The sequence below is a fragment of the Aptenodytes patagonicus genome, chromosome 14 (assembly GCF_965638725.1).
Source record: "Aptenodytes patagonicus chromosome 14, bAptPat1.pri.cur, whole genome shotgun sequence".
Lineage (NCBI taxonomy): Eukaryota > Metazoa > Chordata > Aves > Sphenisciformes > Spheniscidae > Aptenodytes > Aptenodytes patagonicus.
The window spans coordinates 4274323-4287442 of NC_134962.1; the positions used below are offsets into that span (position 1 = coordinate 4274323).

The window sequence follows — 13120 nt, forward strand, 5'->3', positions numbered from 1 at the left end:
CTTCTCACAGAGGCACTGATGTGAGGGATGGGATGAAAGTGGGATTTCACAAAGTTTTTTCAGGCATGAAGTGAGCAAAAGGTGGAGTGAAGAGCATGCTGAAAGGCGAATAGGAGATAATAAATGGAGAAAGGAGGCAAAAAATTGTCTTTGAGGGATGAAATGCTGCAGAGGATTAGTCTGCAAATAAATATTTTGTGTAGGGTTTCGGGTTTATGCATTAACTGGGAGAGTAAGAATCTGTGTATTTAGCTTCATGCACAACTTTCCAAGAGGTTCAAGAGCTGCAGTGATAACCAATGATCTAAATCCACTTCTAGGCTGAAAAGAGTCCAAGTTACAACTAGACTATCACAACTGACCTACTTGGTACACTTGACAGTAGTCTCAGTGGAGAGACTAAGGAGCAGATGGGAGTACAGTCTGATACATTGCTCTGTGGACAGTCTTTTCAGAACAAAATCATATGTTTTGGAGAGTACAAGTTGTATTCACTGCCTACTTCAGACCCCTGGATGTTGCAGACTAGCAAATTTCACCATTCCCTGTACAGAAATCTATCTTTACTGATTGGGTTTGGCTAAAATTCCAGAAGGCTTGATAGCAGTGTTTCTTTAAGAGCTCCTCCTTTTCTCTCTGTACTTCTTTCTCTCTCTACAAATTATTGAACACATTCAGGCTATCAGTATTGAGCACTATTTCATTGGCACTGAGGCTTGAATGGGATTGAACCAAGACCCTGCTGCCCAGTTCTTGCTAGTGCAAATCAAATCACAGGACAACACACATCATTGGGCTGAGAACATAGAGGAAAGAGCTCCTTTATTAGATGCTTTAGTTTAGAGACCTCATTTGCATTAATTTTCTGTAGTGGACTCTGTTCTTGAGCCAAAGAAATGAATCTCCCTCTCCTTACCTGTTTTACAAACGACTAGTATATTCTGCTGCTTTCTGTACAGCTAGGTAACGTATCATTTTACCTAGACTCGGCAGTATGCTGTTCTTCCCCTGCATAACATCTGCTGCATTTTTCATAGCTTGGATTGTTCTTGGACTTGTTTTAAAAGGCATGTTTCAGAAATGTCTTTGAGGATGTGAATTATTAGTCATTGTTTTATCTGCTAGGGTGTTGTTCTTCATTTCTGTTTGTTATTTTACTTTTTAAAATAAGACTGAACAGGCTTTGGAGTTTAAAGTTTATAGGCTTTAATTCAGGTTTAGGTTAAAGATACCAAGAATGGTAAGGTAATTCATAGCAATAGGATTTTAGTGCAGTTTCAGAAAGTAACTTATTTTTGTATGACCATAAACTGGCATTTAATCTCCTTTGCATTTTAGAAGCTAAACTGTAAATCGATCTTCACATAAGACAGCAGTATCTCTCTGGCTGGTCTCTAACTCGCACTTCTCCTTACTGTTGTAGTATTTGTGTACACACTTTCCACATACACCTGAAAATTCTGACATTTACTGTTCCAAAGCCTTTGCATTATTTGTACTTCATACCTCATTTCTCTATTACTTGATGTATGACAAGGGTTTTATTAGTTAATGCACTTTTTGTTCTGTAAAGTAACCCTAATAATAACATTTGAGATTTGGCATTTCAATTTTCTCACTTAATTCATACTAACATGCTTAATTTTTTCCGGAGAGCCTCACAGCTTCATCTTGGACTCTGCATTTTACTCAGCAGCATCCTCAGCATTTACTCTGCCCATGACATCACCTGTAGCAAACTTCTAAAGGCTATCTAGGACATACAGTTGTTAGTAAGACGTTTTGAAGACAAAAGGTTTGTGCAAGTGTAAATCGGAGCATAAACTGGTCTGAAGAATCTTAATTGTTGTTGGTGAAGCAGAAAGAACCCCAAGTGGAGTTGAGGATGAGGTTGTGAGTTAGAAAAAAACATATCTTCTTTTATTCTAAACTGAAAGAATCTGGTATTTGCATCTGCAAGAGAATGAACTGGAAGCCCAAAGTGACATAGTACTGAATAACTTTTCAAATAACTATCTGAGCTGTAATAGGATAATAATACACTCTGGTCTTCACAGGGCAAGGGTTAGTGATTCAGACTCTGTGTGATGTAGGTGGCTCACTACTCCACCCAGATGTAAAAGAGGATGGTGTGGTTCCTGTGGGAGAGATGATCCTTCTGAATTAAAAAGTTTGAATTTAGAACACCTAAAAGCAGTCAAACTACAAGAGAAGGTTTAAGGGTTCTGTTTTCTGTGAATCTCTCTTAATGACAGGAAAGCTTTAGGAAGGGGGCAACTTGTCCCTGCACAGACTTCTTTTTTTCTCTTTGAGTCAGTGGAAATGCTGGTAATAGTACAGGGGTAAGAGCTAGCATGTTGTATGATCGTACCAACACATGTACCAATATGCAACTTCACATAGCTTTTGAAGTCGCAACGATGTTACGTTTGATGGGTTCTTGCTGGGGATGAGGGTGTAGCATGGATGGCTTCAGGCTGCCAAGTCGTACAATTGTACTGAGGTGGCTTCATGTCAAGGAGTAGTAATGAATGAGTAAACTTACTGGTCCACTAAACTGTACAGAGCAGCAAAACTAGCTCCCTCTTTTGCTCTGCTGAAAATAATTAAGAGAAACAAGTTTTACAGTTTCATAAAAACAATCTGACTTTCTTACACAAGAACATACAAATTGTCTATTGCTTCCCTAACTAATCATCTTTCCTAAACAAGATGTTATATTTGTTGCCTGCCATTTTGTCTGGTCATTAATAAATGGTTAGTTTACAGAGATGGATGTGTTTACTGTCCTAGCTAGAAAATTAAGTAATAGTGACGGCAATGTTGTTATACTTCTGTGGTAATGGAAGAGTATTGCAAGTAACCCCATACAGACAAAATTGACAATAAGGAACAACTTAACATAAAAAACTTGGCCCTTCATCTGGATATGTCATTTCCTTTGGGTTGGAAGTTTTCCCCATCTTGTATTTTGAGAGATAAAATATTTGTCTGACTTGCTTCAAAACATGTACTAGTTTCTTCTGTCAACTGTGGGAACACATCCCATGTTGAAGTGAGTTACTGGATTTGTTTGAAGTTTCAAAAATGAGCAAAAGCTCATTAAAGGAATAGGGTCAAGTCCTTGAACTCTGATAGTGAGAATATATTTTAGGTAGTGTAAGAAAGTAACCTATAGTCTGGAATCATATCCCTAACTATTTTAGACTGCTGGAGAATTCAGAAAAAAACTTGTATAATAGCCTTTCGTGCTGTGTTTTCATTAAGTCTGAGGCTACAGCATGATTTATTTTAATCAGTTATTACAGAGAAGTGATTAAAAAAAAACTTGGCAAAATCTTGCTCACATACTTGTTGCATTCCAAATCCACAAAATGTTTAGATACAATCTCATTTCACTATAACCAAAACAAACTTTCTTTACTATATTTCTTTCTTTTTTTTCTTTAAATGATGATGTTTCCATACCTTTTCTGTCTACACTGGCTTTCCAGTTCAATGTCTTTTGTGTCTGTTTTCTTCATAATGTCACTAAGATTAGTCAGGTTGCTGAGAGCAATCCTATTGTCCCATAAGGCTTGGTAAGAGCATTTGGCAGACTATGAACTAGAGATGGAGTAGGGAAAATGATGTAGCCACTTCTGTCACCTGAAGATGACTTCCAGAAATGCTTGCACATGTGATTATTCTTCCAGTTCAAATCTACAAGAATCTGGATTTTGACCTATGTATTGTACGTACGCTGAAAGTTTTACCAACTTTTTGGCCTGTTAGTTTCATTTGACATTTCTTATTGTTTCGCTAAAATGTGTGTATTTAGGCACACACACAATCCTCTTTTTAAATAACTCCTCTATTTTAAAAGAGGGGTGCCATGGGACTATTGAATGATTTAGATACGGACATAGGGACAAAGAATGTGTCCGGCTCTGTTCTTGTAACTTACGGTCTCTAGGCATTGTGATAAAACAAATGCCTATCAAATTCCATAGGACAAATGTTTTCATCTACAGCAACTGCTGTTTCATGACTGATGTGGCTTAATTGTACCTGTTCTTGGCATTGACCAAGAACAAACAAGATGAAGATTTATCTTCAGTTCTTTCATTTATTTTTATGTATGTATTTTTGAAGGTGAGTTAGTGCATATATATGCATATAGAAGCATATAAAGAAAGAGGATAACACCGATTGCCATAACTGGTCAATTGTTAAACAAGCATCCAGTAAAAACTCTTTTTGATGGGGCAAAAAGGCAATGATCTAAGAATGCTGTGTCATGGCATTGACTGGAAAAAATCAAGCAGTCTTCAGTTCTTTAAGGAGTTCCAGTTTTAAGAGTGCTTGCTGCTCTGCTCTTGACGCACAGAATGGAGAGTGTAATAACATCACACCATCCAGGTTCCCATCTCCTCTGGCTCTTGGCTTTGTCTGATATACAGAAGATTATTAGAGAGATGGGGAAGCAGCGCACAGCAGCACATACAGCACAATCAGTGACAAGAGAACAGTTAGTATATTGACATAGACAAGGAAATTTTCTGTGGCCTTTACATCTCAAGTTAAGTCATCCTAACTATATCTCTTAAGAGTGACCCGAGTGACCATTACTGTATGTCATGTATGAAGCTGGACAGAGCTGTAAGCAGAACAGAAGCTACCTTCTGACCATAGCAGGCTACCAAGCTTGTGTCTGGAGGCAATGGACTGATTTGTCCATTGTTTTTTAAATTGCTGGGAGGTGGAGAATTGGAATCTAGAAGAGGAGTAAAGGAGGAAGAGGACCAGTGATCTGCACTGCTCAAAAAGTAAACAGTGAGGACTGGTGGAGAGAATGTTAGATATTGAATGATGCTGGAAAGCTCAGGGAAGAACTAGAACAGCTCTGAATCAAGAAGGCGCAAAAGACTCCAGAACTGGAATATCCGTTGTATTAGTATACCGTTTAGGCTGTCTGAGGGTATATTGTTGATAAAACATCCCTGTCAGGGTAATACTTGGCTCACAAAGAATCCCAGAACAACTGAAGCAAAAACTGCCAAAGTCACCCTCTCGCTAAAAAGAAATATTTCAAACATATACTAACAAATCCTGACTGTAAAACGTGCAAATTGGATTTCCAGTAATGAGACCCATCAGTAGGCACATTTTCTTGACATATTCTGTCAGAGTATCACTTGGAAATAGTGATTCAATTTTCCAAGTTACTTTAATTTGCTTAGAGAAGAAAGCATTTTCATTTTGCCCAGTCAGTTCTAATAATTTGCTAAATTCAAAATATGTGAAATTATTGAAGCTAGTTGTAGTGACCAGAAGGACCACTAATCTTTTAATAATATTTTTTTTCCCGTGTAGACTTGCACAAGAAATTTTTCAGAACAGATAAAACACAAATCTTTGCTGACATGCCTGCTTCTTGTCTCTTCCACAGACATAATTCTGGACATTTGCTAGCAATCTCCATTCAGAAGGTTTGCTTTAAAAAAATCTGCTAGCTGCTGGGGTGTGTAGTTGGAAACGTCCATCTTCTTATACAAGTGCTCCTTTTTCTTAGTAAAGTTCCCCAGCTCTTCCCTTACAGATGAGTCTGGGTATTGATACTTCCTATCTTGCCAGGCAGTAACAAGCATGACAAGTTAGATTAAGAGCAGTTGGGAAGGAAAAACAGTATTCCACAGCTCTTTTATACTGTAAAGCCTTGAAGGCCGTTAAACAATAATCCTTTATCCCACAGTATATTCTCTGGGCATCTTCTTTTGGGCACAGGATGTTGAGTTGCATGGACTTTGGTATGCCTCAGTACAGCCATATTTAAGTAACTCCCATGTGAATTGCATGTAGCATGTATTAGTAGTGACACAGTCCTCTAACTGTCTCATAAAAACTAGAGAAGATTGCCAAGGCAGTTGTGTGCTCAGCTAACTTTTCTTTTTGAAAATCAAGCTCGTAAGTAGTCTCTCTCTAACAGGTATTTCCTATGTATTTCCCAGTTAATAACTAGGTATTGTTAAATACCTTGTTTTTAAAAAGAGGGTATCCCTTAAGCTGTCACATAATATATTTATTCAATCATATCTCACTATAATTAAATATATTTTATGAAAAGAAGAGTTGTTTGTTTTTCTGCTCCACTTCTGGAGTTCTAGTAACTGTTATGCAAATATAAACACTTAAAATAGGTGGGTGGTTTTGCCGTACCTCTTCCACAGCAGCATTGCGCTAGGTGTTCTGTCCGGAACACGGAATTGCAGTCAAAGGGCTGGTGCTTCTGTAGCTAGCAGAAACAGTCCAGTACACATCAGGATAATCACTGTCCTTAAGTGGAAATAGGAGTGTAGGTAGGTATGATTATCGTAAAGTAAAAAGGGACTGTACAGTTGCTTTCGAAATGTACTGTTCATCTCTTTATTTTCCAGTGCAAGGATTAAGACATTTTCCTGGAGCATACCATACTTAATTTTGAATATTAATCCCTGACTATTAGGAGCATTAGACTTCTTCAGGGATTCACCTAAGGACAGCTCAAGTACATGGGATGATTTTAAGACCAAGACTTTAACAGTATTTTGAGATTCCAAGGAGAAGACAGTAAAGTGCATAGACTGCAAAGAGGCACTAAAGTTGTTTTATTTACCTCCATGTGCATGTCTGTAGTAAGACTGCATTTGCCCCTAAATTCAAAGTAAAATACTTAAAACAGGAATATTTTTCCTACATTGTCAAACGTTTGTATTCCAGATGCATATGAAGTCTTGCTGTTTTTGCTGAATGCTTGTTAGTGCAGACTGACACCCACTTGCAGAAGAATCAGCACATAGACTTTCAAGTTTACTGAGAGCTTCTGCATAGGACTGCATCGTCTTCAACCAGGGCTCCATTCCTTTGCCTCCTCCTGACACTGCGTACTTACCAAATTGTCCATTGAGCTCTTGTACTCCTCAAAAAAAATCGAAAATGGAGTACAAGGCAGAAAGGTAGGGTGGGATACTGGCTACAAGGATAGTGAAGCTTTCTGAATAAAACCAAAATTTGTGTGGATTCTGTCATCTTGTTTGACTGAACTTGTGGAATCAAGGTATTACTGGTTAAAACCCAGCTTTCAGCATTTTAAATGATCAGTGGCTGGGTAAGGAGCAGAGAAACGGACAGGAAAGGAGAGCAAAAAATCACCAGTCAAAACCATTACTATCAGTTTTTCACCTATTTGTTGGTGGGATTTTAGTATTCTGACTAGTCAGTTAAGACTCACAGGAGCTGCGTACAACCAAAAGCGACTCTCCTTCTCAAACCATCTGCAGGCTTCTCTGATATGTCCCTTATCACTATAATCCATACTGCTGTCACCTCTGTCAGATGTTCCTGTAATGAATTCTAGGCTAACTACATTTTTAGAAAACAAACAGAAAGAGAATTGCATTACCACTTGTATCTTGAGACACAGTCTCTGTGCCATGATCTACATAGGCTAGTTCTAGGGGAAAAAAATAAGCATTTTAAAGAATAATATACTAAAAGGAGCAGGTTAAAGGCATTGACAGTCCTCCGTTTTTCCTGTATAGCTCCTGCCTGCTTCTACTCTTTAACACTAGAGAGAATCCATACGCGCCTGTGATGTTCAAGATCTTCTGATGTAATTGCTGATGGGTGAAATACACGGCATTCACTGTATATTGAGTCTGATTATTTCTACACCAACACCAATAATTACCAGTAATCCATTACTAGAATTCTTATGCAAGTTGCTCTTTTATACCATTTAAAACAGAAGGTGAGCAGTACAGTACAGAGGAGCTAGAATCCCAGTCCTGAAGAATCTAGTCTGGAAAGTTACTTCCAATGTCAAACAAGAGGCAGAGAGTATGAAAAGATAAATTATTCAGTAATGAATCCTACACACTTATAATGCACAAGTTGTAATGAATCTCAGTTGCTCTTGTAATTTTGTTAAGTTGTTTACCTAATATGGTAGATACGCCATATGGTACACTAAAGAGAGTGTTAGAACAAGGACATGAAGATTTCTAGGGTTTTATTTCTAGTTTTTCATGCAACTGTAAACTACATTCAAGCTGTCCTAGAATGCCAGCAGTAGGAGAATATAGGCTGCTCTGACCCTTCACGCTGACTACTACTGCCACTTGATAATTTCATCCATCTCTCATGTCACTCTCTCTTCATCACCCCTCGGGCACTGCGGCCCAGTATTGGGCTGTACTCCGGGTCAGATGCCATGAAAGACAGACTTGCAGCCACTCTGCACCTCCGGGCTGTTTTAGCTTAAGTCTAGCTTTTTTACCCTTAATAAATCATTTCAGCAGCTGATGTAGATTAAATCTTCCACTGTTTAGGGAATGTGACCAGACTTCTATTCTAGATAGTTCTTTGGTATGTTGCTTATAGAATTTCATCATAGCTAAAACTAGCAATGTGCTCAACTGTGGCAGCAGCAAACTGGTTGGGATTACCCTGCTTGAAGTAGCATTCCTGCCTTGTAAGAAATGGGCAACATGACCTACGATGACATCTGTAAAATCACAGCTACTTTGCAGCATTGTAATTTGGCAAAAATTGATAAAATGGAAGTTAAAAGTCATAGAGACAGAAAGGGTGTTTTCTTTCTCTCCCTTGAGTTTCGAATGACGACTGAGAAAAGCTGCAGAGTACAAAGCATTTGAGAACAAGAATAAGAGATTAATATAAAACTTCTCAGAGGACTTAGGCAGTCCCTTCTAGTGATGCCACCTGGTGAAGCGATCGGAGCCTTAGGAAAGGCTCAGTGTTGTAATTTTTACTCAGCAGCCCAAGTCTACTGCAGGTGAGAGGAGGACATGAGAAACTAGAACATAAACAGTGAATTTCTAAGACTTTTGATTTAAAGATATTTACTCACCCTATTATTCGAGGCCTGTAAGTAAAGAACAAATACCTACCAGTTTTTATGTTTCCCCTGCGAGCTTTTGGCAAACAGCTTCTCCCCTGTAGACACGTTTGCATATTTGGGGGCAGAGTAAGGCATGGGACAGTACTTGAGCACTGTTCCCATCGCTCATGGGGCCAACTAGTGAGCAGAGCAATTTAATTCATGTTACAGTCCTACAAGTTAAGCGATCACCACAAATACGTGATGCAGGAGGCGTTGACACCCATGTTTGGGCAACCCTAAGTAGAGAATACTTTGTCTCCGACCTATTTAAAGCAATCCCTTCTCGCAGGTAACTCATAGCTCTTATTCTTCCAAGTCTCCACCTTCGCAGCCTTCTGTCAGCTATCGGGCCAGTCAGTTCTGGGCATTGTCAACCAGGGCATTAGCAGGTGCTGAGTCGGTCCCACTGCAACGCAGTTCCAGCCTCTAATTCCACCCATTCCCAATACGTAAGAGCAAAGCTTATTTTATAATACTAAGTAAGAGGTGCTATTTTGATACCCCTTGGAACTTACCACATGCTACAATAAATCTTTCAGTTAATATTGTTCCAATAGTTCAGTTTTCTGGCGAAACAGCGCCTGGCAGAAGAGAGCATTTATTAAAAGGCAGGTTGTATTTTCACTTTATTTACTTCCTTTATGATGGTTGCACAATAAGGTCAAAGTGCAGCTCCCTACTGTAAGGCCGGCGCCCAGCAAGACATGTCCACCTGCAGCCAGCGCCTGGCTGAGCACCACCGCACCCCTCCAGACGCGTCCGGGGCTCCGAGCCGAAGCCCGGCGCGACGGGGACCTGGCTGCGGCTGGCAGCAGCCCTCCGGCGGGCGCAGGGCGCACCGGTTCCCCGCGAAGTGCCGTTTTGCAGATGCACGGCTCTCCCCCCCAAGGGTTAAGCGGCAGCGGGGGTGTAACGCACGCTGACACAGGCGGGGATGGTCCCCAGCGCGGCAGGGCCCCCGCCTCGCGGCGCCGGGCTCGGAGCTGCGAGTGGACCGTTTAAAATTGTGATCTCCCTCTCTTTTTTTCCCTCCCCTCTCCCTTTTCCCTTCCCAGCGCTGAAATCGCAGCCGCCCTCCCTCCTCGGGCGCGCTTTCCCGGGGTTCGCCCCAGCCCCTCCGCCGCGGGCCCGGCGTGCTGAGTCAGGCTGCTCAGGCCGCGGAGGGAAGCCTGCGGAGACCGCGCCCGGCACACGGCGGCGGCGCCCGCCCCCGCGGCCCGGCCGGCGGGGCTGCTAGCCGGCGGGGCCGCTACGCGCCGCGGCCGCACCGAGGGGCCGCGGACCCCGGCCTGGCCGCCTGAGCGGGCAGCGCTCCGGGTCAGCCCGCCTCTGCCAGCGGCGGAGGGAGGCGCGGGGGCCGGCGCGCTCCTCCTCGCCCGTTGCCCCCGCCCGGGGCTGGGCGTGGGGCCCGGCCGCCCGCCCTCCGCCCCCCCCCCCGCGCCGCCGGTGGATCAGTTACACGCAGCTGGCACAGGTGTGGGGCGCCCTTCAGACTCGCGCCGGCGGGGGAGACCCGGACGCAGGGAGCAGCAGGGAAACATGCAGCCATTTTGGGCCGAGGCAGACAAAGAGCCGCGGCCGCCCCCGCCGCTCCGCCGGCCAGCTGCCCGCATGGCCCGGCCTCGCCCGTGCCTACAGCCGCGGCCCGCCGCCCCGCGCCGCCCGTCCCCCTCGCTCGCTCGTCCGCCCCCCCCCGCCGCCGCCGCGCCGTGCTGCCGGCGGGCCGCTGCCGCCCGACTCCCAACTAAGCAGTCGCAGCCATTTGCCCTGCCTTTTATAGGCGGCCGTCGGCCAATCAGCGGCGGGCGGAATCCCTCTCCGGCCGGTGATGTGAGGCTGGGCGCGCGCGCCTGCGCAGTCGGGGGGGGCCGAGTGTGTGTGTGGGGTGGGGGGAGGGAGGGAGGAGTGAAAGGGGAGGGGGGGGAGGAGGGAGCAGCTCACAGGAACCCTCCAAAAAAAAGATGGCGGCGGGCTCGGATCTGCTGGATGAGGTTTTCCTGAACACGGAGGTGGATGAGAAGGTGGTGAGCGACCTGGTGGGCTCCCTGGAGTCCCAGCTGGCGGCCTCCGGCCACCACCACCAGCACCACAAGGCGCAGGAGCCCCTGAGGGCCGCTGGGGGGCTGCTGGGGAACCATGTTGTGAGCAGCAGCAGTAGCAGCAGCAGCCCTAGCCCTAGCCCTGGAGGAGTAGTAGTAGGAGGCAATGCTAATGCCCAAACAGAGAGCAGCAGCAGCAGCAAGATGGGACTGAGTGCCCCAGAGATCACAAAAGCAGGTAACATGGGCAGGGGTGGGGGGCTCTGAGGGAGAGGGGCCCTCCCCTCCCCCCACTCCCCAGCTCCGGCTGCCTCCTTCCCTCACTGCTTTCCCCCCTTTTCCCTCTCTCCTCCTTCTCGTTGTGGCAGGAGCGGGAGTGCAAAGGGTGGTATCGATCATATGGGGGAGAGCCTCCCCTCATCATGCCCCCTCGGTGTGTATCCGCGCCTCTGCTCCCTCCCCTTTATTTTCCCTCCTCGCCTCTGCTTACTAGAGGGTGTTTTGTCATGTGTGGGGGCAGCCTCCCCGCAGAATAAGCCGGCAGTGCCCGTCCGTGACTCTGCCGGTCCCCTCTTCTTTTCCTGCCCTTGTTGCTGGAGTGTAAAAGGGCTCTCTTAATCTCGGGGGCTGAGGGAGGCAGAGCCCACCCCCTTGGTAATGGCTGTGCCTCCCATGCCGTCTGTGACTGCTCCCCTTCCCTTTCCAGGGGTGGAGGTTATGGGGGGGATTCCCTCTTGATAATGCCGCCTTAGCTGTCTGTGTAAATGCTCCTTCCCCTCCCCCTTCTCTGTTGCTGAAGTGCAAGGGGGTGTTATTAATCATGACACCTATTTCCTGTAGAGGAGGAAGCGAGGGGGGATTTCAAGGGGAGGAAGTCCCTCAAAATGCTTCGCCCCCATATCTGCCTGCCTGGATATTCCTCCCCCACCCCTTCCCTTGTTCCAGGGGCTTGGAGGGGGCATTCAACACCTCTCATTCCTCCTCTGCCCTCAAGGGGGTGTTGTCACAACACCAGGTCCCAGGAAGGGGGGGAATTCAGGCCACAACACCCCACCTTGTACAATGTCTTCTCCCACCCACCCACCCTCCGTAGCTACCTGGGAATATTCCCCCTCTTCGTGTTGTGAAGATTGTAGGGGGATAGTCTGAAGGCTGGGACTAAGGGCTTACTACATGAGAATGGAGGGAAGCTGTTTTTCAGGGGAATTAAAAAAAAAAAATGTCTCCCCAGAATCTCTCTGCAATTCCTCCCCTCCCCCCATTTTTTTTTTTGGCTTTCTTTCTTGTTGCTGAAGTGTAAGAAGATATTACAGACCTTCTGTCATGATTAATGAAGCTCTTCTAGGAGGATCTCCTTAACCCTTATAACATGCATCTCAGTATCTGGCTGTCACTATTCTTTTCCCCTTTCTGTCTTCTTAGGGCCAGGACCTGGACTGTGTGTGATTGTACTTGTGATAACACCAGGCCTCATCAAGGGGCATGAGGATTATTCATGACAAGAAGCTACATCATCTTGTCCCTTCTCAAAACCAGCTTTGCTTTTTATTTATTTGTTTTTAACTGTCTCTCGCTGAGGGAACTTCAGATCCAGAAGAACAAATTCTGTAATAACGTGGAGGGGTCTGCTGGTAACCTACTCCAGACCTTGCAGTACTTCTTAACTTGCCAGGCCAATGTTTTTCTTTCCTTTCACTTTTTCATATTTTGCTGTTGTTGAGCCTCCTGATCTAACAGACTTACTCTATTGGAGATGAAAGGATTAGAGGGTAACGTGTGCTGGGCATAGGGAATATATCTTATTAACGTGTCTTCCATTGCCATTTTTCCCTCCTTGCAGTTGCAGTCCTGTTGCTAAATGTGATGTCAGGCTGGGAAAGAGGTCTAAGATGATCTTCCTCCTCCCCTCCCTTGGTTCATATCAAATCTGTTTTCCCTATTTTGTCTTACTGTAGTGTTGAAAGCAGGGGTGTTACAATTAATATTGAACCTGTCAGTCTTGGGTGGGAAACTGGAGGCTTCAAGATAATGTCTCCAAAGCCATCTTTGGTTTGTACTCTGTCCTGTTTTCTTGGCTCCAGGCAGGCAGCCTGGGAGATGGAGAAGACTTGGTGATGAGGGAGGACATTCTGTCTTCGCTGGACTTCTCTTCTTGCTC

The 13120-nt window shown here is 44.6% G+C and overlaps 1 protein-coding gene across 1 annotated transcript in view; it reads left to right on the top strand.

The window, feature by feature from the left end:
- The first annotated feature begins 10884 nt into the window (after nt 1-10884).
- TAF4 (TATA-box binding protein associated factor 4) overlaps nt 10885-13120 on the top strand; it is a 38085-nt gene continuing 35849 nt past the window's right edge. The window contains exon 1 of the mRNA XM_076352006.1: nt 10885-11200. Within this exon, the coding sequence (XP_076208121.1) occupies nt 10885-11200 (316 nt within the window). The remainder of the gene's footprint in view (nt 11201-13120) is intronic.